We start from the raw sequence: 22,723 nt of genomic DNA, 5'->3' as shown, positions 1-22,723 counted from the left end.
GTAACGTTCAAACCTTCAACCGTGATAAAAAAAAAATGGTGTCAACATTGTTATAGAAGCTCCCTACGCCCATGATCGTAGAAGTGGGTCATGCCTCATTCATAAATCTGTGTATCACTCATTCATGTTGTAGGATTCATCGTACATTGAATTTTGATTGCTTTTTGGTGTTATGGATAATCGATTAGCATTTTAGCATCTTTTCTATAACAAATAAATAATTATTGTATATGATTGTAGTACAAAAAATTCTACATGTCAGGCACTAAAGCTTTGTGTCTAGGAGGATTATATTGCGCGGAAGAGCGTTAGTGGAAATGAAGTCAACAAAAAAGTTAAATTAGGCAAAGCATCTCAATTGTGCAAGCATGGACATATTGATCTGAGGTATTCAAGGAATGGGACTAGAATGTTTGCAAACCAAATGCGACAACTCATCGTCATTTCACATGAAGGGGAATGAATGAATGAAGCCTTGATGACGTGGGAGGTGGGGATGAATTAGAAAATTATAACCATTGTTACTAGATCTACACAATGTCTATGATTTACTAGATTCGAATGCAGCTCCATGTGCAGTCGATTTCATAACCGATATACATATACGACATATTACTATAAAAAAAGACCAATATCTTCTTTGTGTGTTGAAGACAAGGATCATTGCCACACTCTATTAACATTTTTGTGTTCACTTTCAGGTTATTTATCACATTGATATCGAAAGCAAGTCCCTAAATGTCAAGTGCTATATTGCTTTCTCAGTCTTTAGCGTCATATAATTGAGGAGGATAAGTGCTAGTATCATAGAGTTGTATGCTAGAGCCAAAGTGCTTCATCATATAATAGGTAACCGTTGTATTTTTATTTCCATAATATATTTTACTTTCATTTATATAGAATTGTAACATGTATATTACTTTCAAGATATATGCGTTGATCATTAATGAAAGATCGATGAAACATCTAACAATCAAGGGTATCTACAACAAGAATTTAGAGTTTTCACTTTTTATGTAGGATTCAATTACTTATTGTGAGTGATAGTTTTTGATATGTTAAAGGAATATGAATCATTTTTTTTGAATAATATATACGAATCATTACAAATTTTAGCATATTTTTTGGCTCTTTGTCATTATAGTTTTTTTTGTAAGAACTCCAATCGTAATTTGCTTGAGCCTACTTGATATGAATATAAATGTAAATCTTTGTTACTATCTTCTAAAGCAATATGTTATTTGATTATGCTCAAAAATTCCTTGCGCATATGCAATTTCAATGTAACTGGCTAGACGAGTTAGCATAGAACATGCTACAATGTTATTCTGCAATAGTTTCGTGAATTTTATCCTAGTACAGTAGTACCTCCCATATCATTCTTTGGTTCCCTTTTTCCCAATTAAATCTTACTATCCTCCTAGCACGTGCCCATTTATAAGTATAGATAATTCTATTTAAATAAAATAACTACTTTGTGTTAGGTGATTTTCGATTAGAAATTGATATACAATGAGATCAGATGCCTATGACAAGAATGAAGCAACATCAGCGTTATGACCGCCGTCATCAGTCAATGTTGTTGCAACTTGCAAGTGCGACCCGGATTAGGAGCGATTCCCATTTAACCCGCGTTGAAACTGGGCCCACGAGCACATAAAGAATGAATAGTATGATTACTAACAATCAAGTCCATAATTCTAAAATTATCTTTGTATTAAAAAAAGAAAGATCTGGGCTACCACGAGGATATCCCTATAGGGATGAGTGTTTCGAGACCGTTGGATCCGAGATCCAACGGTCCGAAAATCAAAAACAAAAAGGAAGAGAGAGAATATGGGTTTGTTTTTTATTTTCGGACCGTTAGATCTCGGATCCAACGGTCTCGGCTGGCGTCCCTATAGGGATATCCTCGTGGTAGACGAACTCAGAAAAAAAAGAAAAAGGTCCATATAATTTTGTAACTAGAGTACTAGACTACTAATGTCCTACTAGATTACTGTATTAATTCTGTATATACATATACATTTATCTTTTTGACATTATCAGATTATCTTCACAATGCAAATCTTGTACGTTTCGAATTATACTTGCAATTGATCTGACAATTTGCCAAAATATATAGCAGGCCGACAGCCGACTCAGTGTTTCGTAAGCTAATTGGGCCCTGCGTCTGTCTTATGATCTCTATCAGTTATCAGTGACAATTTGAGGTTTCCCTGTTTATCTTTTAATGATAACAAATTGGGCCTCCTTATAATAGGCCATTGACCCGAATTCACCCAATGTACAGATGTGTGTCAGCGTGTGTGTGTTTGTTCGTTTGTTTTTGCGTGTGTCAGCAAGGCTCTTACAAATTACAAGGCTCTATGATGTACGATTTTTTTTAAAGGGATACAAATATGTACTACTGGAGCAAATAGTTTGGTAGCTTGTCTTCACGATATTTGGTAAGGAGACCAAATATGACAAATTTGGAGTTAAATCGTTTGTTGATTCAAAATAAAAAATTGCTGTTTTTTTTTGTTTGCGTATATAAAGGATGACCACATAATAGTCCTACTCCGCAGATAGACTTAAATGTGTTGTATCATGTATGGCTTGATATGAAATTATGAACGTATGCTGAGAGAAACTGAAAATGATGTGCCAGAAATATTTCCTCCAATACTAGATGTGACAATGGCATTATTTGTGATTTTGATACCATGTTAATGAGTATCAATGTGTGTGCATAGGCAATGTCAACGGCATTGTACGCCATATTATTACTTACATTATAGTAACAGTAGGGTACCTTTAACAGTATCATATTTCTAGATGGACTCGAGATCTCTACAACCAGGTACAGAGATCATCTCTGTAATCGTGTTATCTCGCCGTTGATTCGAATCCGAGATGTGTGTGTCTCGATATCTGTGTGTGCGCTCCGAGATGTGTGTATGTGCACTTAGATACGAGATGTGTGTGTAGTACAGAGATCAATATCTATACCCGGTTATAGAGGATTTGGACTCTTTCTAGATTTTTTGGGCATGCATTGGATAGGATTATAGAATGAGTCAGGTGTAAAGTCTCAGTCTCTATAAATTTTGGTGTCGGCCTGACAAGGCCGAATTGTAAATGTGTTCATCAATCCCAAGAAAAATCTAATGGATCAATCTATAGGGAGTATTATGTCCACAAGCATAACATCAAGTCATCAACAAATCAATTTCCCTCGCTTTTACTATTCCGCCAACATTCATCCATAAATAAATACATAAAAAGAACAAATGTTAGGAGCCTAGGAGCTGTTGAATTGAACTTGGAACTAAAATTCTCGTGAAGTGCATTTCGTCCTTTGGCTCTGGCTTTCTTTCCTCATTCACTTTCAACTTACTCTTCTCGTGCTCTCTGGCTCTCTTCACTCTTGACACACTTTTTCCTTCATCTTCTTTCTTCAAGATCAACAACTCTAGTGCAACCTTTACCTCCTTTTTCTCTTTTGACAGTTTTCCATTGACTCAAATTGTGTCCATGCTGAGTCTGAGCTAGCTAAAGGTAAAGTTCTATTTAGTTTGAACAGTGGCCTTTTTTTTTAAAAAAAAAATACTATGTACTGTTCATATTTAAGTTTCGTTCATAGTTGACTTGTTTAAGCCTTATGCTTGGAAGTACCAGTGATGAATCTTAGAACGAAGTGATTGTTATAGTGAACCTTAGAATGAAATAATTGTTATAGATGAGTTGTTTCAAGGAAAATTGTATAGCGTAACTCCGTCCGTTATGGATATCTTAATGAAAACTAGTTTGAACTTTGGACCAGAAAAACCATTTGACTAGACGACTAGTGAATCTTGTATCTCAGGGCTTATAAACTGGTCATTTGTGAAATATAATTTCGACTGACAGTGCTAATAAATGGAACTAATATTAGAGAAGTGTTTCTAATCAAATGCTTTAAGATATGACGTACACCTGATGTTGTGTATTTAAGATATGACACTAGATGCTATGATTTTTACGCTGCGTCTTACTTGTTGGTAATCATGGCAAATTTTGCAGTATGAGAAGAATATGCGGATACTTCAAAGATGGAAGTTGGAGATCTTAGTCGTTGTTTCCTCTGCTTTATCATCTTCAAAAGGCCTCCTTAGAAGTGGATTACTATGAAGCTGTGGCGTTTTGCTTCTCTTATGTTGGTGGTCAGTTGAGTAGGAAAATAGTAGAAGATATGGATCCATTTCATGGAGCTTGTGAAATTGTTGAACTGAGGGATGAGTTGGTTGCATCCCAACATTCAAAAGAAACTAATCGTCTAAGTGGTGGACCGATAGTGGATGACAGAACTGAAAAGTTTTCAAGGCAGAAAACAGCAGGCAGGTATACATTAGAGGATGAAATTAATAAGCTCTTTGAAGCGATTGAACTACGAGCTTCAGCTAGGGGATTAGGTCCATCATGCCAATTCAGTAAAGGCTCCTCACAAATATCTGCATCAAAGAAACCAATTAGAGGGGGTATATCTCAAGCATCAGGTATTGGAATATCCGAGTCTGTGACTTTGAAGCAGGCACTAAGAGGGTTACGCATTTCCCATGCATCAGAGGTTGCTGCTATGAAGCGTGTATCAAAGTCAACAGCGTCATCAAAAGTTGCAGAAGCTGTTGCTGTCAAGAGGCTATACAGAGCAGTGGTTGTTGAGGCTAACGATTCTGGCCTAACCCTAGATGAAAGCAAAGGGAGTTTGCTACAAATATCCCTTGTTCCCGAAGAAAGTAAGTTGAACTCCTCCGAGAAGATATCCTCACAAGCAACGAGGGAAGAAAATTTGGGCTCAACTGTTCATTCTTCTCCCCAGTTTGCAGTTCCTGCAACAACTGAGATATCCATGATAAAAGCACAGCTGGAAGAGGGGATTGGTCCTGTGCCAACAGAAGTTGGTACACAAGCGTTAACTTTGAAGCTTGGGCAGGAAGGAAAACTGAAATCTGCACTGTCTTTATGTTGTTCAAATATCAGCAATAGAACAGAAACACTAAGTAAGGATACTACTGCTTCAAAGGACATTGAGAGCAAAAGAGCAATGATGAAGTTCGGGAAGAATCTCAAACTGAACTTTTCATCTTCTTTGTTGAACTCTAGTGCCAGCAGTAAGGTAAAGAAATCAGTCAGCAATAGTCCACGTGTAGTCAATCCTGTTCCTAAGAATAACTGTTTTCCTAATAAGAAAATGAAGAAAGAGGTAAGCTCTGCATGCAGTAGTTCTAATACATGTATTGCAGATGTCGATAGTGCTCTTAGTCCGAGTGCAAGTAAAGTAGTTTGTCAGGCTCAAAATTCTAATCAGAATGTTCTGAAGGAACCTGCTTGTCCAGCTTTCAGCAGGACTTGTCTAGATGTTAATGTAAGTTTGAGTAATGCAGATTATAAAGCAAATAAATCAGTTCAGGGGTTAGACAGTTGCAATAAAAGAAATTTTGATGCAAAAGCAAGTGAATGCTCGAGATCAAGAGAAGCAGCAGACTTTTCCCAAAGCTCAAAAAGTAGTCTTGGTGCGTACAGCAGCACTACATGCATCAGTGATGAAAGCAATGTTTGTGGGTCTAGTTGCAGTGGAAGTAGGCCCCACATGTCAAAAGATTTAAGGTGGGAGGCAATCCGCCGGGTTGAAATGCAGCATGGTAGCCTAGATTTGAGGCACTTCAAGCTGCTCAAGCGACTAGGTTGTGGAGATTTAGGAACTGTTTATCTTGCTGAGCTGACTGGAACAAACTGCCTGTTTGCTGTGAAGATTATGGACAATGAGTCTTTGGGTAGCAGGAAGAAGATGCCTAGGGCCCTGACTGAAAGAGATATACTGCAAGTACTGGATCATCCGTTTCTCCCTACACTATTTGCTTATTTTACTACAAATAAGTTTTCCATTTTGGTCATGGAGTATTGCCCAGGGGGAGACCTGCACATATTGCGCCAAAAGCAGCCTGGAAGTATTTTCACTGAGCAAGCAGCCAGGTAGGAAATTTGAACTAAGCTGCACTGCTGATATACTATTTGCATTGTCGTCATTTAGTGTCAAATAAAACACACATTTCATGCATAGACATAGAACGCACATGCATTTGTATGTATTCACCGTTAGTTATTCTCTGTATAAAACGTTTGTTCATTTGTTGGGATTTTACTTCATTCTCGGTTCATTAATTGGTTTTGAAACGGCCAATATTCAAACTGATTCTCAGACTTGAGACACTAAAGCATGCTTCTTCCCTGTTCTTACAGTTCTTGTCAAAATTTTATGATAGTTGAGTTAGTTGAATTGGGTTTGCCAAATTCCCATCCAATTTGCCAACGAAAACATCTGTTAGTAAGCAAAATAAGAATTCCTGCAAGTATCTAAACCTCTTGTACTGAAGAAAAGTGGAAGGTAGAGATGCGAATAATCTCCTATAAATATATAATTCTGTATTACCAGTTTTTTTTTTATGGTCTTCTGTATTACCAGTTGCATTCCTCATATCATGTAACATTTCCATACAAAGTAGGAAGACTGACTGATTTGGGATTATGAGAACCTTTGTATTTTTTTTTTCTTTACACTTGCTAGTGGAGCCTCATCATCGTGCCCTAGTGGATTTTCAGATGTCATCTGGTCTTTGAAATCCTTGTGAGTCCAGTTTGAGTTGAAGGTCATCTTCAGCCCAATCTCATTCTTGTATCATGTTAATGAAGAAATTGTTGTTGAGCTGTCTGTTGAATGAATTCCCGGGAAGTGTTTAACATCCTGAAATACACAAAAGGCATCCAAGAAAACTTTCATGATTATTAGTTTGACCAGAAAAGCTTATGTTTGTAGAACCTCTAATCTGGACTAATTCATGTTGTCATCTCTGCAGGTTTTATGTGGCAGAGGTCCTTCTTGCTTTGGAATACCTACACATGCTTGGAATAGTCTACCGGGATTTGAAGCCAGAAAACATATTAGTTCGTGAAGATGGTCACATCATGCTCTCAGATTTTGATTTGTCCCTCCGATGCACAGTAAAGCCCACATTAGTTAAAGCATCTTTATCTCTCCCAACGCCCAGTAAAGGGATATCAGGTTCATGCGTAGGATGTATCTGCACTGATCCTTTCTGTGTCCAACCATCCTGGGTCCAAGTTCCTTGCTTCACACCTAGGCACGTATCCACACCAACAAACATTCGTAAGCTAAAATCAAATTCAATGACTCAGGTTCCACAGCTTCTGGCAGAACCAACTAATGCACGATCTCATTCTTTTGTTGGCACGCATGAATATTTGGCCCCTGAGATAATAAGAGGTGAAGGCCATGGCAATGCTGTTGATTGGTGGACGTTTGGAATATTTTTGTATGAGCTTCTATTTGGTACAACACCATTTAAGGGACCAGGAAATGACGACACCTTAGTCAATGTGGTCATGCATAGCGTCAAGTTCCCTGAAAGCTCGTCTGTAAGTTCTCAGGCAAAGGACCTGATCAGAGGGCTGTTAAGAAAGGAGCCAAAGGACCGATTTGGATCAGCCAAAGGCGCAGCTGAGATCAGAAAACATCCCTTCTTTAAGGGGCTGAATTGGGCGTTAATAAGATGTGCTGTCCCACCAACGGTGCCTAAATCTTCTGAAACAGGAGTTTCTCTGACGACTGCTGAGGAGAACAAGCTTGTGGAGTATAAAATGTCTTCTGCAGAGCACCCCGAGTTTGATACTTTCTAGCAAACTCGTTGATTATCTTTCTTAATCCGTTTCCCCACATCTCCTCTCTCTTCCTCTTTACAGTTAATACTTGTAGCTCGTTATTTCGATATAAGGGAAGAAAGGCTACAAAGCCATTTGGCGTATAATAATATGAACAAGATATCAGAAAATCTGGGGCATATATATCCTCATCTAGTTGTACTAGATGTGAGAATTGAGAATCTTTACTGTGGATTAAATTAGATATTCATACAAAGGGGCTCGAGATTATGTTCTGTGAGACTGTAACTATAGATTGGATAAACCCTGTATTAAGAAACCATCATACTGTTAATTTAGTTGTGCCATGCTTCTAGCAAAATATACTTTTACGGGACAAAGAAGATTATCAAACTACCCATCTTGAAACTCAAGTAGTCTGCCTGCTGCGAACAAATTGATGTATGCGGCATATCTACTTGGAACAAACCCACCCACGTCAACCCTCATGTGAACAAACTAAAAGAAAGAAAGAATTCATAAATTGACAAATAACAAGAATTAAAATTATTACGTTTAAGTTAATATATTTTACCTGGATATACTGTCCTGGTAATCCTCGTTGCTGGTATTTCTCATAAGAGAGATGGACTGGAAAAGAGAGAAGGAGCAAGACAAGGAGAAACGTACAACCTATACACCATTCTTCCTCATCTTCTCTCTCTTACAGTCTACCTCTGTTTGAGATTAATTCATTGCCCCAAGTCATCACCCGAACCATAAAAATAGTTTTGAGGGAATTGGTCGTAGTTCCATGTATATTTATAGAGAGAATAACTTCCTTGTTTCATCAGTAATCATGTTCGAAGTGTATTCGGTTTAGCATTCTTGAGACTCAAGTTTTCGCTTATTGAGTTGCCCCCAAGCAACAATTTGACTTATTAAAAGTAAGAGTTTGTACGTAAAGGACAGTGCACCCCAATTCGTGTGCATTAGGACTCGAACTGATCGAACTTCTAAACCCAATTGAACTCAGACTGCTCGATTAGAATGTTTTGGGTACCTTGTTGACCAAGCTAGAACGTTATATATATACGAACCTATTTATATAGAAACTAAAGCATTCTTCCTGTCGTAATATACATGGCACTTTGAATTGGAAGATCAATCTCAAAGGCGAGTTTGATAGAAGGTCAGGAAGAGGGCGAGAATTGTGTTTTCTGTTTTCTTGCTCTCTTCCTTTCCTTCTATCTGGCTCTCCTATGAGAAATACCAGCAGCGCAGCAATGAGGAAGACGTCTACACAGTGAGTTTCTCTCTCTCTTGTATTCGAGACTTTTTGGCTTATATATGCTCTCCAAATACAATTAACTATATGTCTTTATTGTATTTTGCAGCGTGTTTTAGGGTTTACATAAGCTAACGTGTTGGAAGCATGGCAGAAAACTTAGTTAATTACGTACATGATTGTAGGTTTTACCCATGATTTAATACTGCTAGGGTTTAGAGTTTTAGACAGCCAAGAAAATGGAACTCTGTAGAACACCTTTGAACCAAACCCGCACCCCTTTACATAAACCAGTGTAGATATGCTAGTACCAGTAGATATGCCTGGTTCTTGCACCTTATATATTTCAGACCCTTGTTCTTCTACCTTCGTAGTGTTAATGCATATGCAAGTACAAGCAGGCATGCACAGGTAGCCATTCCTAGACTGTCAGAAGCACAACGATACTTTAAAAGAGCAAGAAAATAACAGTTTCATGACAAACTGCTGGTATTAGATGTTTTTCGGCCTATTGACATTGACATGACTATTGACAGGCATCTGCAATTTTCGGCCTCATGGCGTGACAGTGTTATATTGAGGTAGTTTCTGTCAAGGGGGTTTCCTTTTTCAGTATGCAAATATCTCCATTACTTGGTCAGACGTGTATATCCCGGTCTTGGTAAACTATTAGATGGTATTCCAATCGCAGCACAAGCTGGTTTGGAGTAGGTCTGCGAGCTCTCATCATTGAGTCTCCTTGGGACACGAAACAATGCTCTGGCTTGACCAGATAAGTGTGGGTGCTTGGCTTCCACTCTATGGGCCATTTCTAGCAAACATGTCCCTATCTTGTGTCGCGAGCTAAATCGAAAAAAGAATATAAAAAATTGAGTAAACTATTGGCTGAAGCTGGCTTTCGTCTATTAATTAATATATAAGCACAGGAATCCCCAATGTGTAAATACTATGAACTTGAAAGAAAGAAGCTTACAGATTCAGTACAACCAAGCACAGCATAACTCAGTTCCTCAACCGCTTCTTGCGATAAACTATTGGCGTCAGAAAAATAGAAGCACGACTCTTACACTAGTTTGTTTAACTAATGATTACCTACTTAACAAACAAAATCAAAACATCTGAGCTGCAATCAATGGCCAAGCTGAATAATGGTCTAACATACATAATGAGTTTTCACTAGAGTAGAGTATTCTCAGAAAATTTCAATATCAGCTTACTTTTTGACTAAACACAAGCTTTACAGTAACAAATTAACAACTGTAGTGCAATTGAACTATCCAACAACTGTATTATATAATAAAATGTAGAAGACTTCTCGTAAGTTTACAAAAACGCATCAACCTTTCTCTATCTAGCCAGGACGAATCCAAAGAATCATAACTACGTTTACTTCTACGCTATTGGCTCTGAACTTCTGGAGTACAAGGAATAGCTGCCATATTAGTGTGTAAGGTACTGTTCGTGTGCTTGTAAAGATACAAATGAACTCTTCTGCAATTGGGAACAAATCAGGGTGAGAAAGTGGAACTTAAGGGTACCTCACCATCATACACATGAAGTTACGCCTAAGCCCACTTGAAATAAATGTTTGTGTTCGTTACCTCGAGGTATAAAAGAGCTAATATATATCTTTTCTTGTACCTGGTTTATCTTCTTATCTTCTAAATATGCGTGGATGTGATTGTTCATTATATGAAGGATCTCAAGCAAGTGTGGTGTAAACCTTAGAGCTACCATCACCCGCCTTTCAAATGGCTTCCTAGGCTATACGCCTGGATGTCACTGTTCAACCACCTTAGTGAATAAACTGTCAACCCTCGCACCAAACTTGAAACGACCTACCTATACCAAGTGTGAATATCATCCCCAGCTAGCGCCCCCAAAGCCGAGAACTCCTTAAGGGTTTTTGGTTTTCCTCACAAGGTCTCAACATCAATATTAATATATTATGTATCCACAGTCTAGGACATTTTCCTAGTGGACATCACGCCAAACCTTGAACAAACATGTTTAGTGTACAAATTAGGTTATAGAGGAAGCACCTTCCAATCTGTAATCTGCTTCTTACCTTTCTTTATTATAAGAAGTAAGAGACATTATACCACACTAGCTTATTTTTAGTATTACAGTTTAGACAAGGAAATGAACTACTTCCTCTGCAATTGAAGCTATCAGTTTTGCCAAAAAGATATTGTTTATAAATTTTAAAGTGTCGGAACTGTCTCGACAGTTAATCAAGCTAAAAGGTTTCGTTCGTTACCAATTTACCATGTCCATTGTATCTGATGAACAAGTCTTTCACAAGCTTGATCAATAGACTTATAACACACCCACAAGAAGGTTCCCATATTTGGAGATCCACATAAGCCATCTCTAGGAAAAATTTACGTCTCGAATGAAGGAAGTGGGATCCATCAATAAAAAGGGGAATCACATCTATTACCCACAATGTCGCACAATCTTTGTACCCCCAAAAAACACAAAAAGCTAGGTAAACATTCTCATGACCTCTCGTGTGTCACCTGAGATAAAAATTTATTGAATCTCAAGCGATACATGTAACACAGGAAACTGAACCAAATACAGTAATTTTAAAGACTTTTCTCCAAGACTATTTGTGCATGTTATATTAAGATACATTTTGAGCATAACAACAACAAAAGTAGTTTCATTTCCTCAGACAGAATCCATATACTTTTCAACATACAATGTCCCAAAGTCAAAATTGCAAGGAAATGATAAAAAAGGAAACATACAGTTTACCAGATTTTAGCTCAGCCTCAAGTAGTCTACTCAATAGTTTGCAACCTTGACGCAGCCCATGATTGTTTCCGCAAGCAGTAGTCGAAGCATGACGAACCCCATGGCCAATTCTAACAAACACATAAACAGCGCTCTACGGAGGTTATTGGGACTCCAACTTCTTTAAAATTAAATTCACAACACCCCAACTAAAACCGCGATACTGTAACCACCTAATAATCCTCGACTTTCTCTTCTCATACTCCACATTTTGACTTCGCAACCATTGCTTAGACGTCTGACTAAACAGACGATCCATTGACACTTTCGACATGCCAAGAACATTCTGCTCTCCATTCTCTCCACTACCACTATCCTCAAACACATACTTTGTAGCCTTATTCGCATCAACTTCACTAACACCCTTCCTATAAAGCGCTTGCTTAATACGTTTCGGACCCCAAGTTGACGATGACCATCTAGACTGAGAATATATCTCAGCATACAAACCATCATTAACCAACCCCTTATCTTGCAACCCCTTCATCACCTTATCAATCACACTGGGCGCGAATTTCTTCGCACGCAGTTTCTTTTGTAACTCGACTGCTGTTAATGCTCTTGTGGCAAGTGCCCCTATAGCAAAATTCTCAGCATCTTGTTCACTTCTACTAGTCTCATTTTCACAAAACTCTTCTTCCAACTCAATGTATTCCTGTGATTTCTTGCCTATAGAATGCATTGTATTCCTGTGTGTGGTGGGTAGTGAAGTTTTGAGGTCATTACTAAAAGTGGGTTTATTAGGAATGTATTTAATTGGGTCTGTGGCATGATTATTATTTGTAGAGTATTTGATAATACTAGTTTTTTGAAACCAGGGAGTCAGGATAAATTTGGATTTAAACTGAAATGATATTTTTGAGGTGAGGTTTATACGCATGACATTTGACATGTTTTCAAAATTAGTGAAAATAAAATAAGGCTGAAATGGAAATGGAAATGTAAAATTGAAACCCTAACCTTGAAATCAAAACCGGAGCATCTGACCGTACAGCTCTAAAGCCTCCAACAAGCAAAATAAGTAAATAACAGATGAAGCAAAAATATCGTGGCATGGCGAAATCGTGAAGCCTGAAATTTCGACAGGATAATGGGACTTACGAAAGTTCGTTATACAGTATTCCAGCATGACGAACAAATTGAAGACGACGATTCAGATAGTATAATCAACCCTAACATATTGAATTTCATCAGACATCCAAGTAAAATTATTTTTAAGTATTTATTTATTTATTTATCAAAGAAAATAACAAAAGAATATATTATTCACCCAAGTATATGATGTTACAGCTGTTCACCATCCCTATCAAAAAAATATACAGCTGCTCATCATCTTTACAGCATCAATATCAGTCGGGATAACAAATCTATACCTGTGAAAACCATTACATAACTCAGTCTTGGACTTGTGTGAAAATAATACAAGACCACCAGAAATCTGTTCCAACTTGCCCATCAAGACGAGGGTAAAATGAGAAGTCAAAATTATAATACAATTTGATTAGCCTAAACAAGTATGAGCTTCAATATTGGGGGGCAATCCCTCAGCTCAATAAAGCACAAATTCGGATCTGTTGTGTATACTCGAAAAGTTCTGTTAATTATTTTTCATCTCTGCCTGCTTTCCCACCATATTCACTGATATACTGAAAGCTTTTGTCATAAAAATCATACTATGTAACTCTTTTTCGATGGTTTCCGTCCCCGCTTTCTTCTTGGATTGTTATCGATCATGCAGTAGAACGCAGTAACAAGCTCTTGATCCTCTTCACTAGTTAGTATCTTTGCTAAACTAGGATTCTTAAGGAGGAGCTTTGAGACAAGATATCCTGCAATAGACCAGGTTTGGTACAGACATGCTTGTTTCCCAATGAATCTGCCTCTTTTAGTGTCATAATACTCTGGCCACTTGTCTAGTGATATGCGCTTCTCCATAATCTCAACAGCTTTAGCAGCAATCTCTGGTCTATCCATCTTTATGCAAGCCACTGTGAGCTGAAACAAACTCTAGAAAGGTTATTTGCTGAAAAACAATTTAAACTCCTATTTAAGATAAGTGAGGGTATCTCAAATCGGTCAATTTAGGTTAGTTCTCTTAGAGGAGATTAACATGGTGCACTCAAGTAGGTCCCCCACCACATGCGTAGGTTGTTGTTTACACAAATAGATAGGAGCATGGTACATCAGGAGGGTATGACTTCCATGAACCACATCTCCATATATAAGGTTTTCAAATGCAAATATGGGATCATGATACGCCGGCTTATAGCTAGTAGGAAAGCTTCAGTTTTTAAGTACATTGCATATACCATTTCACACTATTTCCATCACTGGGCTCAGACGTGTAAACTGCAGTGCTAATAAGTTACTAGCAATAGCCAAACTTTCAGCTCCTTGCCTCATTGTATTAGGCTGCAATTCACATGTCTAAATAGAAATTCTCTAATTCTCTAATGGTCTATATGCTATACTATTATTAACTCCCAAGGAAAATCAGCTGATAATTTTATATATGGGAAGCATTGACATCCACATCATTAAACCGTTCCTCATGGTATAAGTCTTAGAAGTGTATCATATTATTGGTACAAACCCCCAGAGTTGTCACATCAAGACATCAAGTAGAAAATGTAAACTAGAAGAATTCCAAAAAATATGACGGATGGAATAATGCATATTAGAAGTCTAGTATAATATGTAGTTGCTATTCTAGTAGGAATTACTTTTACCTCAGGTGGTTTCCCTTTAGGATTCCTTGTGCTACAAGGATTAATTTGTATAATAAGGCCTATGAACTCACAACTTAGGAGGTTGATTGTGGAATATATGGTGTGTGATTTTCGTATTAAAGTGTGTAGATTTTAGGGTTTACCTAAAATCCTCTTTTTCTATCAAATTAGGGTTCGAAATTAGCCCTAGTTTAATTATTGGTGTTCAACTGAAGTTGTTTCCGCCCTCAAGAACACATCAATGACCCTATAATCTATATACTGTACAAGATTTGAAGCATATCTAGTCAAGTTGAATAATAGGTATCCTACAATACTCCCAGAGAATGTTATACGGACTTTAAATTATAACAAGAATATGGCAAAACCTACCTGCCAAAGCAAAGTTGGCCAAGAACCGGCATTGTGGTAAGACCAAGGCCTGCACCAGAGATATATGAGTTGGAGATGATAGCTGAAAGAAGAGGACTGCTTGCTACTAAGTACATAACAAAGAAACTTACGTGTTCTTGGGATCACTTCCCGTAATAATTCGCCACTCCTGACCCTCAAGAGCAGGATAACATATCTTGAAAGGCATGTCTGCTACCAAATCTGACCATTTCGCTTCTACGAGATCCAGTATGGCATGTGATTGATCTCTTGTTGCCAAACTGCTAACTACAGACCACAAGTTCCCAAGTGAGAAGAAACGGAAATCCATGTGAGCTGGCTGTAAGTTCCCAATTAAATAGCCTCCTTCATTAGGCATCCATTCCATTAGCCAAGGAGGAATCTGATCAGGGTATATGTTGAACTTGTTAACAGCGTCATATGAGTACTCTTCTGTTTTATAGCGGTAGATCTCATTGAGTTTTTTCATGTCAACCCAATAATATTCCCTGATATGAAATGACAATGCCACCAGACGATTATTTAACGCTCTTATAAGATCAGCTGATCCATCCTCAGGTGCAAGCATTTCACGAGCACCAACTAGAGCCGAATAAAATAAGGCCTGCAAAAAGTAATATATATTTCAGAATGTTATGCATGAGTCACTGGTGTAACAAAGAAACCTCAGCTCAGTATAACACATGAACGTCCATATACCCATATATGGCCATAACACTACGATCCTCAAAATACTGCCGTAAGTAGTGACCTAAGTTACATTGACATTGATACGTGTGTCGGTGTCCGACACACCGGGATGTGGCTGATACACTTATATATTATAATGAAAAATTATATATACTTCAGAATCTTAATTGTAAGAGACCTGGGACCAAAATACCTAAGCTGGCCTTAGGGGCAGTTGACAAAATGCACTTCCTTGCATTAAAGAGAGACTAGCAGTGGATTATGCAATGCTGGACTAGCAGATCACATTGTTAATGCCTTATTTTCTTTCTCTGTTCATATTCCAGGTGGATTCTCCCTCATAAATCCAACACAATCTTTTCCCATAAATAGAATTCACCAACTGATTCATTGGGATACCTGGAAATTAGGATCTATATCCATCGTTCCTATAAACAAAACTGACTATTACGGGTAACTTCCTTGTTTTTCTATTAAGAATCTTCCACTGATTAAATAGGCTAACATTGTTGCGATTAACAGCTTTAAATAGTTTAACAGTGTCTGCGAGTGTCCATCCGACACTGTCAACACAGAAATTTTTGGGAATGTACCGCGTCCATGCAACTTAGGCAGTGACGTGTATAGAAGCAAATCGGCCATTTCCTTGTTTCTTGAACCTAATCACAAAGCCCCAGAATACCTTAAAAACCCAAACATGTTTTACTTAATCTATGAAAGAACGCTACAATATTTTTATTCTATTAAAACCAAGCTGTGTGCCTGCATGCTCAAGAATTACAGAAATGAAATAAGTAGCTTTTGATCTAGAGATGACATTAGTTTGACCCATGTGTAGAATTTAGGAAACTGGTAAGGAAAAACAGAAAGTACATAGCAGAAAGAAAAGGTTCAAAGCAACTTATCAGATGAATCATGAATCTATCACAAAAATCAGGTTAACACCAGTTACAGGCAAAGAGAACGCCGTTTATATAAATGGAGACAAATAAATCCAACAACCATGTGTGATAGAGTTTCCTTTTGCAATTTGACGTGGATTTGAGTAACAGCCTAACAGGGGACTGGTGACAATAGGAGGCACAAAACAAGGAAGTTGAATTTTGTATAAAGATGTAGACAACAGAGTCCAAAGAAGGAAACATGGTCTAAATTTTGTTTAGTTGCTATATCAAGAGCCTCTAATAATTGTTGCTAAGGAGAAATAGGACGATGTGGAGGCCTTAATAGGTAATACTGGCAACGGCTAACAAACATGATGTAGAATTAATACCCCATGCCACGGAACTTTGGAAGAACGCTTTCAAGCTAGCATCCCATATTCAAATGGTTTTAAAAACAGATCCGAAAGCACCCCGGGTAGATGTTGCCAAGGTCCAGACACTTGTCCCCAGGCGCCACTCGCCTTACTCAATCAGCTATACCTGAGGAAATGTTTTTACTGCTACATGGATCCGAAGCCGAGCCAGCTTCGGTCCAATAGACCTTTTAGTCTGTTTTTAAAACAAATAGCTATTTTAGGGTTTCTAAGCTATAAATAGGTACTTGTAATGAAATAGCGATCACATTATCATTGATTATTGAATTATGAACTCTCTAAATTCTAATTAACTCCACCAAATTCTATTGTTCTTCAATTCAAATCTTCTTCTTCTTAAATCTCCCCTCTTTTTGAGGATCTCTGCATCATTTTGTCTCATTCTTTTCATTAGAACACACTGTGGTAGCTATTTTTCATCCATTGGATTGTGTCCACATGTCATTTGGTCATTCCCATGGTCCCTACTTGTTGAGACCTTAACATTGACTGTCCCATTTCCATGTCTCCAACATCATAATTCGAAAGGAGAAACTTGAATTCTGATAATGTTCTTGCAAGATCCCAAAAAAGATTGGACATGGAAAATGGAAACAGGGATAGTCCCACCCTATTTAGAATTAGATAGCAACCACTTTGTAGTGGATCCATCACACGATTGTAATTAGATACAGCTTCATCCCTTCCCAGGACTCTATGCAGCCAAATAGGAAATTGGTTTCCTTTGAAGCTCTACTATAAATAAGGTGATGATATAGGAATTAAAGGGCTCTTATTGCAAGGGAGAACATTTCTCACTGGAAACTATTTCTGCTTTTGACACAATAGTTTGTCCTTAACCAAACCCTTGTCAGTTAATTATTCAGAATAATCAGATCAGATCAATCCGCTTGAATCACAAACCTTTTATGTACTTCAAGGAGTGTGTGCAGCTTCATTCCCAGAGAACATTCGAATGGAACATAGTGTGGGGAGCTGAACATGTGAAGCGAGTTCTATCCCGTTATCAAACATCTTTCCTAAGTTGGAAGCCACTGATGAGCGTAGGCTTACCTAACAGCCTTCTTGATAGATACGTTCAAGACTCTGCTTGATGGTCGGCCATCAAAGTCTAATAATATTGAGAATGTGGCTGGTCACCTACTAATGATACCAAATTTAACATTCAAGGTTGGTTTATTTATTTGAAGAGCCCATTTACTGCACTAATTTCTCCACTTTGTGCATTGTTAGATAAAAAGTAATGTATAACCAATAGAAACACAAGAAATGGACTTCATTTATCACAGAGTGATATATGGCTGGAAACAAAACCAATATATGATAGAAAACTGTCTTGCATGACGTGGATGAACAAGTAAAACAGTTAATACATATACCTGAATTTCCAGAGGATGGCCATGAATACCCATGCGGCGGTCTATCATGCACGAACCATCTGTCACCAGCAATGTTGGAAACATGTCAAAACCATCTGCAAGACATAACTTCAATATCATCTTGATTCCTGTTTGCACGTCAATTCTCTCCTGAACAGAAAGATCTCCAGAGGCTTTTCCATATGCTCGTAGCAGAATAATCCACCATAATCCTAATGTTACATAGATTGTTATTTAGTATATGTTACTATCTTTAAAACCTTACTCGAGAAGAATTGCTGAAATATAGTTTACCAGAATCAACTGGAGCAACACGACCAATTGCCGCTTCTCCAAAGTCAGGATCCAAAACTTCTTCAGTTGCAAACTCATCACCATCAAGTGGAACAGTACGTACCTTGAAGCTTGCAGGCATGAGTCCCTGCCCAGGACTATGGCAGTCCATTGTTTTCTCCCAGCTCTGACAAACACATATAGAGTAAAGTCTAAAAATTTGCAGGCACATACCTGAAGAAATATGTACGATGACAAAAGGTTATAATGGAAAAACTATAGTACCTGCAACTGCAGAGTGTGCAGGATGAAATTGCGGACAATATCATACTCTCCCTTCAAAAGGAAAGCTAGCCCAGATGGTATAAAGTCACGAATAAAGACCTGGTCGTAGTTCAAAACATTAGAAGTGGTTGGATCCTTTGCAGCTATTGTTCCAATAGGACTCCCGCAGTAGTAAACCATAGACTCCTGTAAGAGATTCCATGCTTCATCCTCAAAAGAATCTATGCTGGCCTTATGTAAGGTACTTTCTACTGCTGCACCACCTCCTTTTAATGCACCATTTGATTGTAAGCCTTCCTTTCCGTTTTTCAAATGCTGAACCTCCTCCGGAAAGCCTTTAACAATTGGACCGTTCACCTCGCCGTTATTTGATATTGAATTCTTTGTCGCATCCACCAACCAATTTTCATCTCCATCTTCAGTATCTAACTCACTAATACTTTCCGCCTTTTGACATCGGCAAGTCGATAACTGAAATCGATCAACTGAACTTTTACCTTTACAGACACCACTAAACCCTTGAATCCTACAGCCATGAGTTCCTCCTAAATGACTTTTTACCACTCTGGAACACTTGACAGATGGTATGTTTCCTAAATACCTTCTCCTCCTATGGCACTTCACATTGGAGTTAACAGCCAATAATGAATCCGAACTTCCCAAAAACGGATCAGACCAAAATTGACGAACTTGCAAAAACATCAATGACGTGCTCATTCTGTACATGTATATTCCTCTTTAGCCAAAAAATAATAATGACCGAATCTTGATATGTCCAACTAATTACCTATATTCAACAAGTCAATAATCAATATCTTAATAACAAGGTTCATCTAAATTCATTTTGATAAACTCGATATCGGTCCACGTCAATATTAGACATAATAGCTGCTACACAAACAAACTAGCAGTTTAAGCAAAATGAACAAAATGTCTAAACAATATTGCAGTGCAAACACAAAACTTAGAGATAAACATACGTACGTACGTACGTAGGTTATTATTATTACTATTTATTTATTAACAAGTTGATGATGATCATAATTGGATAATAATAAAAAGGCTGACCTATTATTTTGATCCAAATAAACACTAGTTTGTTTGAGTGGGTCAAGTTTTGTCTCCTCGTTGTACTTTTCCGTGCGGAACTTCGATTTCAAATTTTTCGTTATTAGATAACTTTCCACGTTATCTTACTTTTTTGGCTTCCTCTCATTTTTTCTTGTTTTGTTCAAAATATCTACTGATATATATCGTCAATTCAAAATCGGAAATATTGATATTGGTTTTCTAGTTTACCGATATATATATATATATATTTATCTTTATCTTTATCTCTTCTCTATATAACAAATAAGGGAAGTGTGGGGCCGCAGGGCCTCCATCCTACTGGCTGTAACCGTTTTTTTGGCGTATGACGTGGATGAATGTGGGGTCATCTAGTGGTATAGTGATCTCAAACAGACCCATAGAATCCCCTATTTTGTTTTCTTCTCCAAACAAACCCCCTTGATTTGTTGTTTTCTTCTCCAAACACCACTGTTATATTACTCCTCGCTGAAAACGTGCGTATCTGTGTCATACGGCGCAAACAAATACTAGTATCCAACAATATATGAAATTTTGGTTGAGCATAGTTGACTATATGACTCCTGATAAATAAAATGGTAGTATAATTATTAATTCGGCTTAGATTCCAGTTAACTGCCTCAAGTTGTTATATTTTCTCGATTATTTTTACACCATAAAGCCCTCCACCCTCCTCTTCCTATAACACGTGGACTATTGCATGTATGTCGGCGTGTTCTAAACTTTTTCAACTCACAATAAAAAATTTGTTAACTATATTGTTATATTTTAACACTCTTTAATCCGTCAACTTACCTTACTTTTATGGAATAGTCAATAAAACTCTAGTCATAATATTTTATGTAAGTAAAATATCGTCAACTAAAACCAGTATAAACAAAAAAATATAAATTGGTACTCGTAAACATTACACATAAAAAATGTACAATATTTTTCTTTAAGTGAATAACACATATATTAACATGGATAAAAAATTATCCTAAACATATTCATATACAACTTAAAATATTATATGTCAATCGTAAACACTCTTTAGTCCATCAACTTACCTTGTTTTTATGAAATATGTTGTGACAGACACATAACGGAAACAAGTATTCAATAACAATATCAATCACAAATGTGGGATATTTGATAAAGACAAGTATTATTAACTATACCCAACACACAAACTCAATATCTCTTAAACTAGCAAAGCATAAACAAGTAAAGAGATGTAACAAATAACACACACCACAAGACAAGGATTTACGAAATCACAAAAATCAGTCTAGTGGTGCCAATATTTGTCATAATCACACCTCACTTGATCAACCTCACATCCTTGTTGTTAGATTTGGTGTCTCTATGAGTACAAACTTCCGAATTGGTTACGAACGACACGGTGAGCAGACCATGGCTAACTATCTCAATGGAGCAGCGCTCAATCAGTTGTTTACTTTTGATGCGAATGGTCGAGTGATAAATCTTTCAAGTTGAGGGAAAGAAATGTTATTGTAAGTAATTTAATTAATAATTTATGTTTGTGTTGAGAGTTTATTTATGATGTGTTGAGAATTTAATTATTAATTTCAATTATGGTGTAATAATTGTAGTTCTGTACGAGACGCTCTTTGTTGCTTTCTAAGAGTTCATAAATTTCATGGGTCTTGGAGGCCTGAAAATATAATAATCACGAATGCCTCGGGTATTCTAAGTTGAGGGATGTAGGAAACAATAACAACCGGGGAGGTTAGTATTTTTAGAATTTGAACTTATTGTTTATTTGTTAATAATAAGTTAAACTTGTAGGCTTTCTGGCTGGTATTACAAATGACATCCGTGCGTTTGTCGGAATCGTCAAGACAATGCTAAACCATATACAATAAAAAGTTTTGATGTAACCTGTTTAGACACTTGACTTGCATCGTAGATCTTAGATCCATTGCAAATATTAAACTGTAAGCTACCCTTTTACACTTTAGTAAAGAGATGTAACAAATAACACATACCACAAAGACAAATATTTAAGGTGGTTAAGCAATATGTCTACATGGCTACATCCACACGACGAGATCGATGATTTCACTAGATGAATAAGAATAGGAGCTATTTGATTGTACATAACAATCAACTCATAATCACTCACAAATAATGTTCTCTCAAATCTTTTTACTTCGTGTGTTAAATCTGTTGAAATAATTTTTTTTAATGGTCGGGCACATTATATGGTTATATATAAACATGAAATATAAAGCTTCTCTTCTCTCCCTCTACAAAATTTAATTGTTCTAAATTTGTTTATTAACTATGCATGAAATTCCTTAAATTGCCTATGCATATTAAATATCAAATTGTACTTACGGGACTATGGGAGTATTAACATGATACAATTTGTAGAATAGGCCTTAGCAAATCATATGAATTCCATCAGAGGCTTTTGGCCCAGCGAACAAGTGAAACCTAAATGTTGTCGAGTCAAAAAACAAATAAATAGATAAGTTGGGGCCAAACGCTAAGTCTATATTGTTTTAAAAATCTTTGGCTTACCTCCCATTATATAATAGTGATTTAATGTTTTTTTTATGTATCTCTTGGTCACTTTTTCTTTGATGGTTTTGACCAATTTAAAATGTTAAATCCCATCCAGCACAGTGGTTCATAGGTCTAGACTGTTGAGGATACAAATGTAATTATAAAAATGTAGTCAATATAATATGTGTAGCAGTTCTAGAGTACACAGGCTGCACCTGTACGCAGATTGATGAGTGACCTAAATTCTCGCGCACATCTCTCTCTTGTGACAGACAATAGATTT

General features: G+C 37.1%; 3 protein-coding genes and 1 long non-coding RNA gene across 5 annotated transcripts; 1 reads left to right on the top strand and 3 right to left on the bottom strand.

The window, feature by feature from the left end:
- Window positions 1–3,208: 3,208 nt before the first annotated feature.
- LOC147482802 (serine/threonine-protein kinase KIPK2-like) lies at window positions 3,209–8,062 on the top strand. Its single transcript, XM_086576420.1, has 3 exons — window positions 3,209–3,543; window positions 4,048–5,997; window positions 6,879–8,062. The coding sequence occupies exons 2-3, from the start codon at window positions 4,217–4,219 to the stop codon at window positions 7,717–7,719; spliced, it is 2,622 nt and encodes an 873-aa protein (XP_086432546.1). The 5' UTR covers window positions 3,209–3,543; window positions 4,048–4,216; the 3' UTR covers window positions 7,720–8,062.
- Window positions 5,997–9,694, bottom strand: LOC147482801 (uncharacterized). Its single transcript, XR_015203983.1, has 2 exons — window positions 8,276–9,694; window positions 5,997–6,766 (listed from the first exon to the last, which is right to left on the bottom strand). It is a non-coding gene; the product is annotated as an uncharacterized LOC147482801 (long non-coding RNA).
- Window positions 9,695–10,231: 537 nt separating this feature from the next.
- LOC147482800 (regulatory protein RecX family protein) lies at window positions 10,232–12,981 on the bottom strand. The gene is made up of 2 exons (XM_086577972.1): window positions 11,725–12,981; window positions 10,232–10,459 (listed from the first exon to the last, which is right to left on the bottom strand). Exon 1 carries the CDS (start codon window positions 12,660–12,662, stop codon window positions 11,874–11,876), a length of 789 nt encoding a protein of 262 aa, XP_086434098.1. The 5' UTR covers window positions 12,663–12,981; the 3' UTR covers window positions 10,232–10,459; window positions 11,725–11,873.
- A 36-nt stretch (window positions 12,982–13,017) lies between these two features.
- LOC147482799 (neutral/alkaline invertase 3, chloroplastic-like) lies at window positions 13,018–20,051 on the bottom strand. 2 transcript variants are annotated; one of them, XM_086577970.1, is made up of 7 exons: window positions 19,906–20,051; window positions 18,838–19,624; window positions 18,574–18,739; window positions 18,280–18,491; window positions 15,003–15,496; window positions 14,872–14,920; window positions 13,018–13,765 (listed from the first exon to the last, which is right to left on the bottom strand). In XM_086577970.1, exons 2-7 carry the CDS (start codon window positions 19,561–19,563, stop codon window positions 13,439–13,441), a joined length of 1,974 nt encoding a protein of 657 aa, XP_086434096.1. In that variant the 5' UTR covers window positions 19,564–19,624; window positions 19,906–20,051; the 3' UTR covers window positions 13,018–13,438. The 2 variants fall into 2 exon arrangements, with proteins under 2 accessions (XP_086434096.1, XP_086434097.1); XM_086577971.1 differs by lacking the exon at window positions 19,906–20,051 and having other exon boundaries at window positions 18,838–19,859.
- Window positions 20,052–22,723: the final 2,672 nt, after the last annotated feature.

The sequence above is a fragment of the Coptis chinensis genome, chromosome 8 (assembly GCF_015680905.1).
Source record: "Coptis chinensis isolate HL-2020 chromosome 8, ASM1568090v1, whole genome shotgun sequence".
Taxonomy (NCBI): Eukaryota; Viridiplantae; Streptophyta; class Magnoliopsida; order Ranunculales; family Ranunculaceae; genus Coptis; species Coptis chinensis.
The sequence above is the reverse complement of the archived record's forward strand: the minus strand, read 5'-3'. Positions and strand labels throughout refer to the sequence as shown.

Excerpts from the sequence above, each read along its gene's own strand:
- LOC147482802 (XM_086576420.1), top strand. The coding sequence starts at position 4,217 with ATGGATCCATTTCATGGAGCTTGTGAAATTGTTGAACTGAGGGATGAG. Across the intron at positions 5,998-6,878 it reads TTCACTGAGCAAGCAGCCAG|GTTTTATGTGGCAGAGGTCC; the intron begins GTAGGAAATTTG and ends TCATCTCTGCAG.
- LOC147482800 (XM_086577972.1), bottom strand. The coding sequence starts at position 12,662 with ATGTCAAATGTCATGCGTATAAACCTCACCTCAAAAATATCATTTCAG.
- LOC147482799 (XM_086577970.1), bottom strand. The coding sequence starts at position 19,563 with ATGTACAGAATGAGCACGTCATTGATGTTTTTGCAAGTTCGTCAATTT. Across the intron at positions 18,492-18,573 it reads TGTTGCTCCAGTTGATTCTG|GATTATGGTGGATTATTCTG; the intron begins GTAAACTATATT and ends ATGTAACATTAG. Across the intron at positions 14,921-15,002 it reads GGAAGTGATCCCAAGAACAC|GCCTTGGTCTTACCACAATG; the intron begins GTAAGTTTCTTT and ends TCTCTGGTGCAG.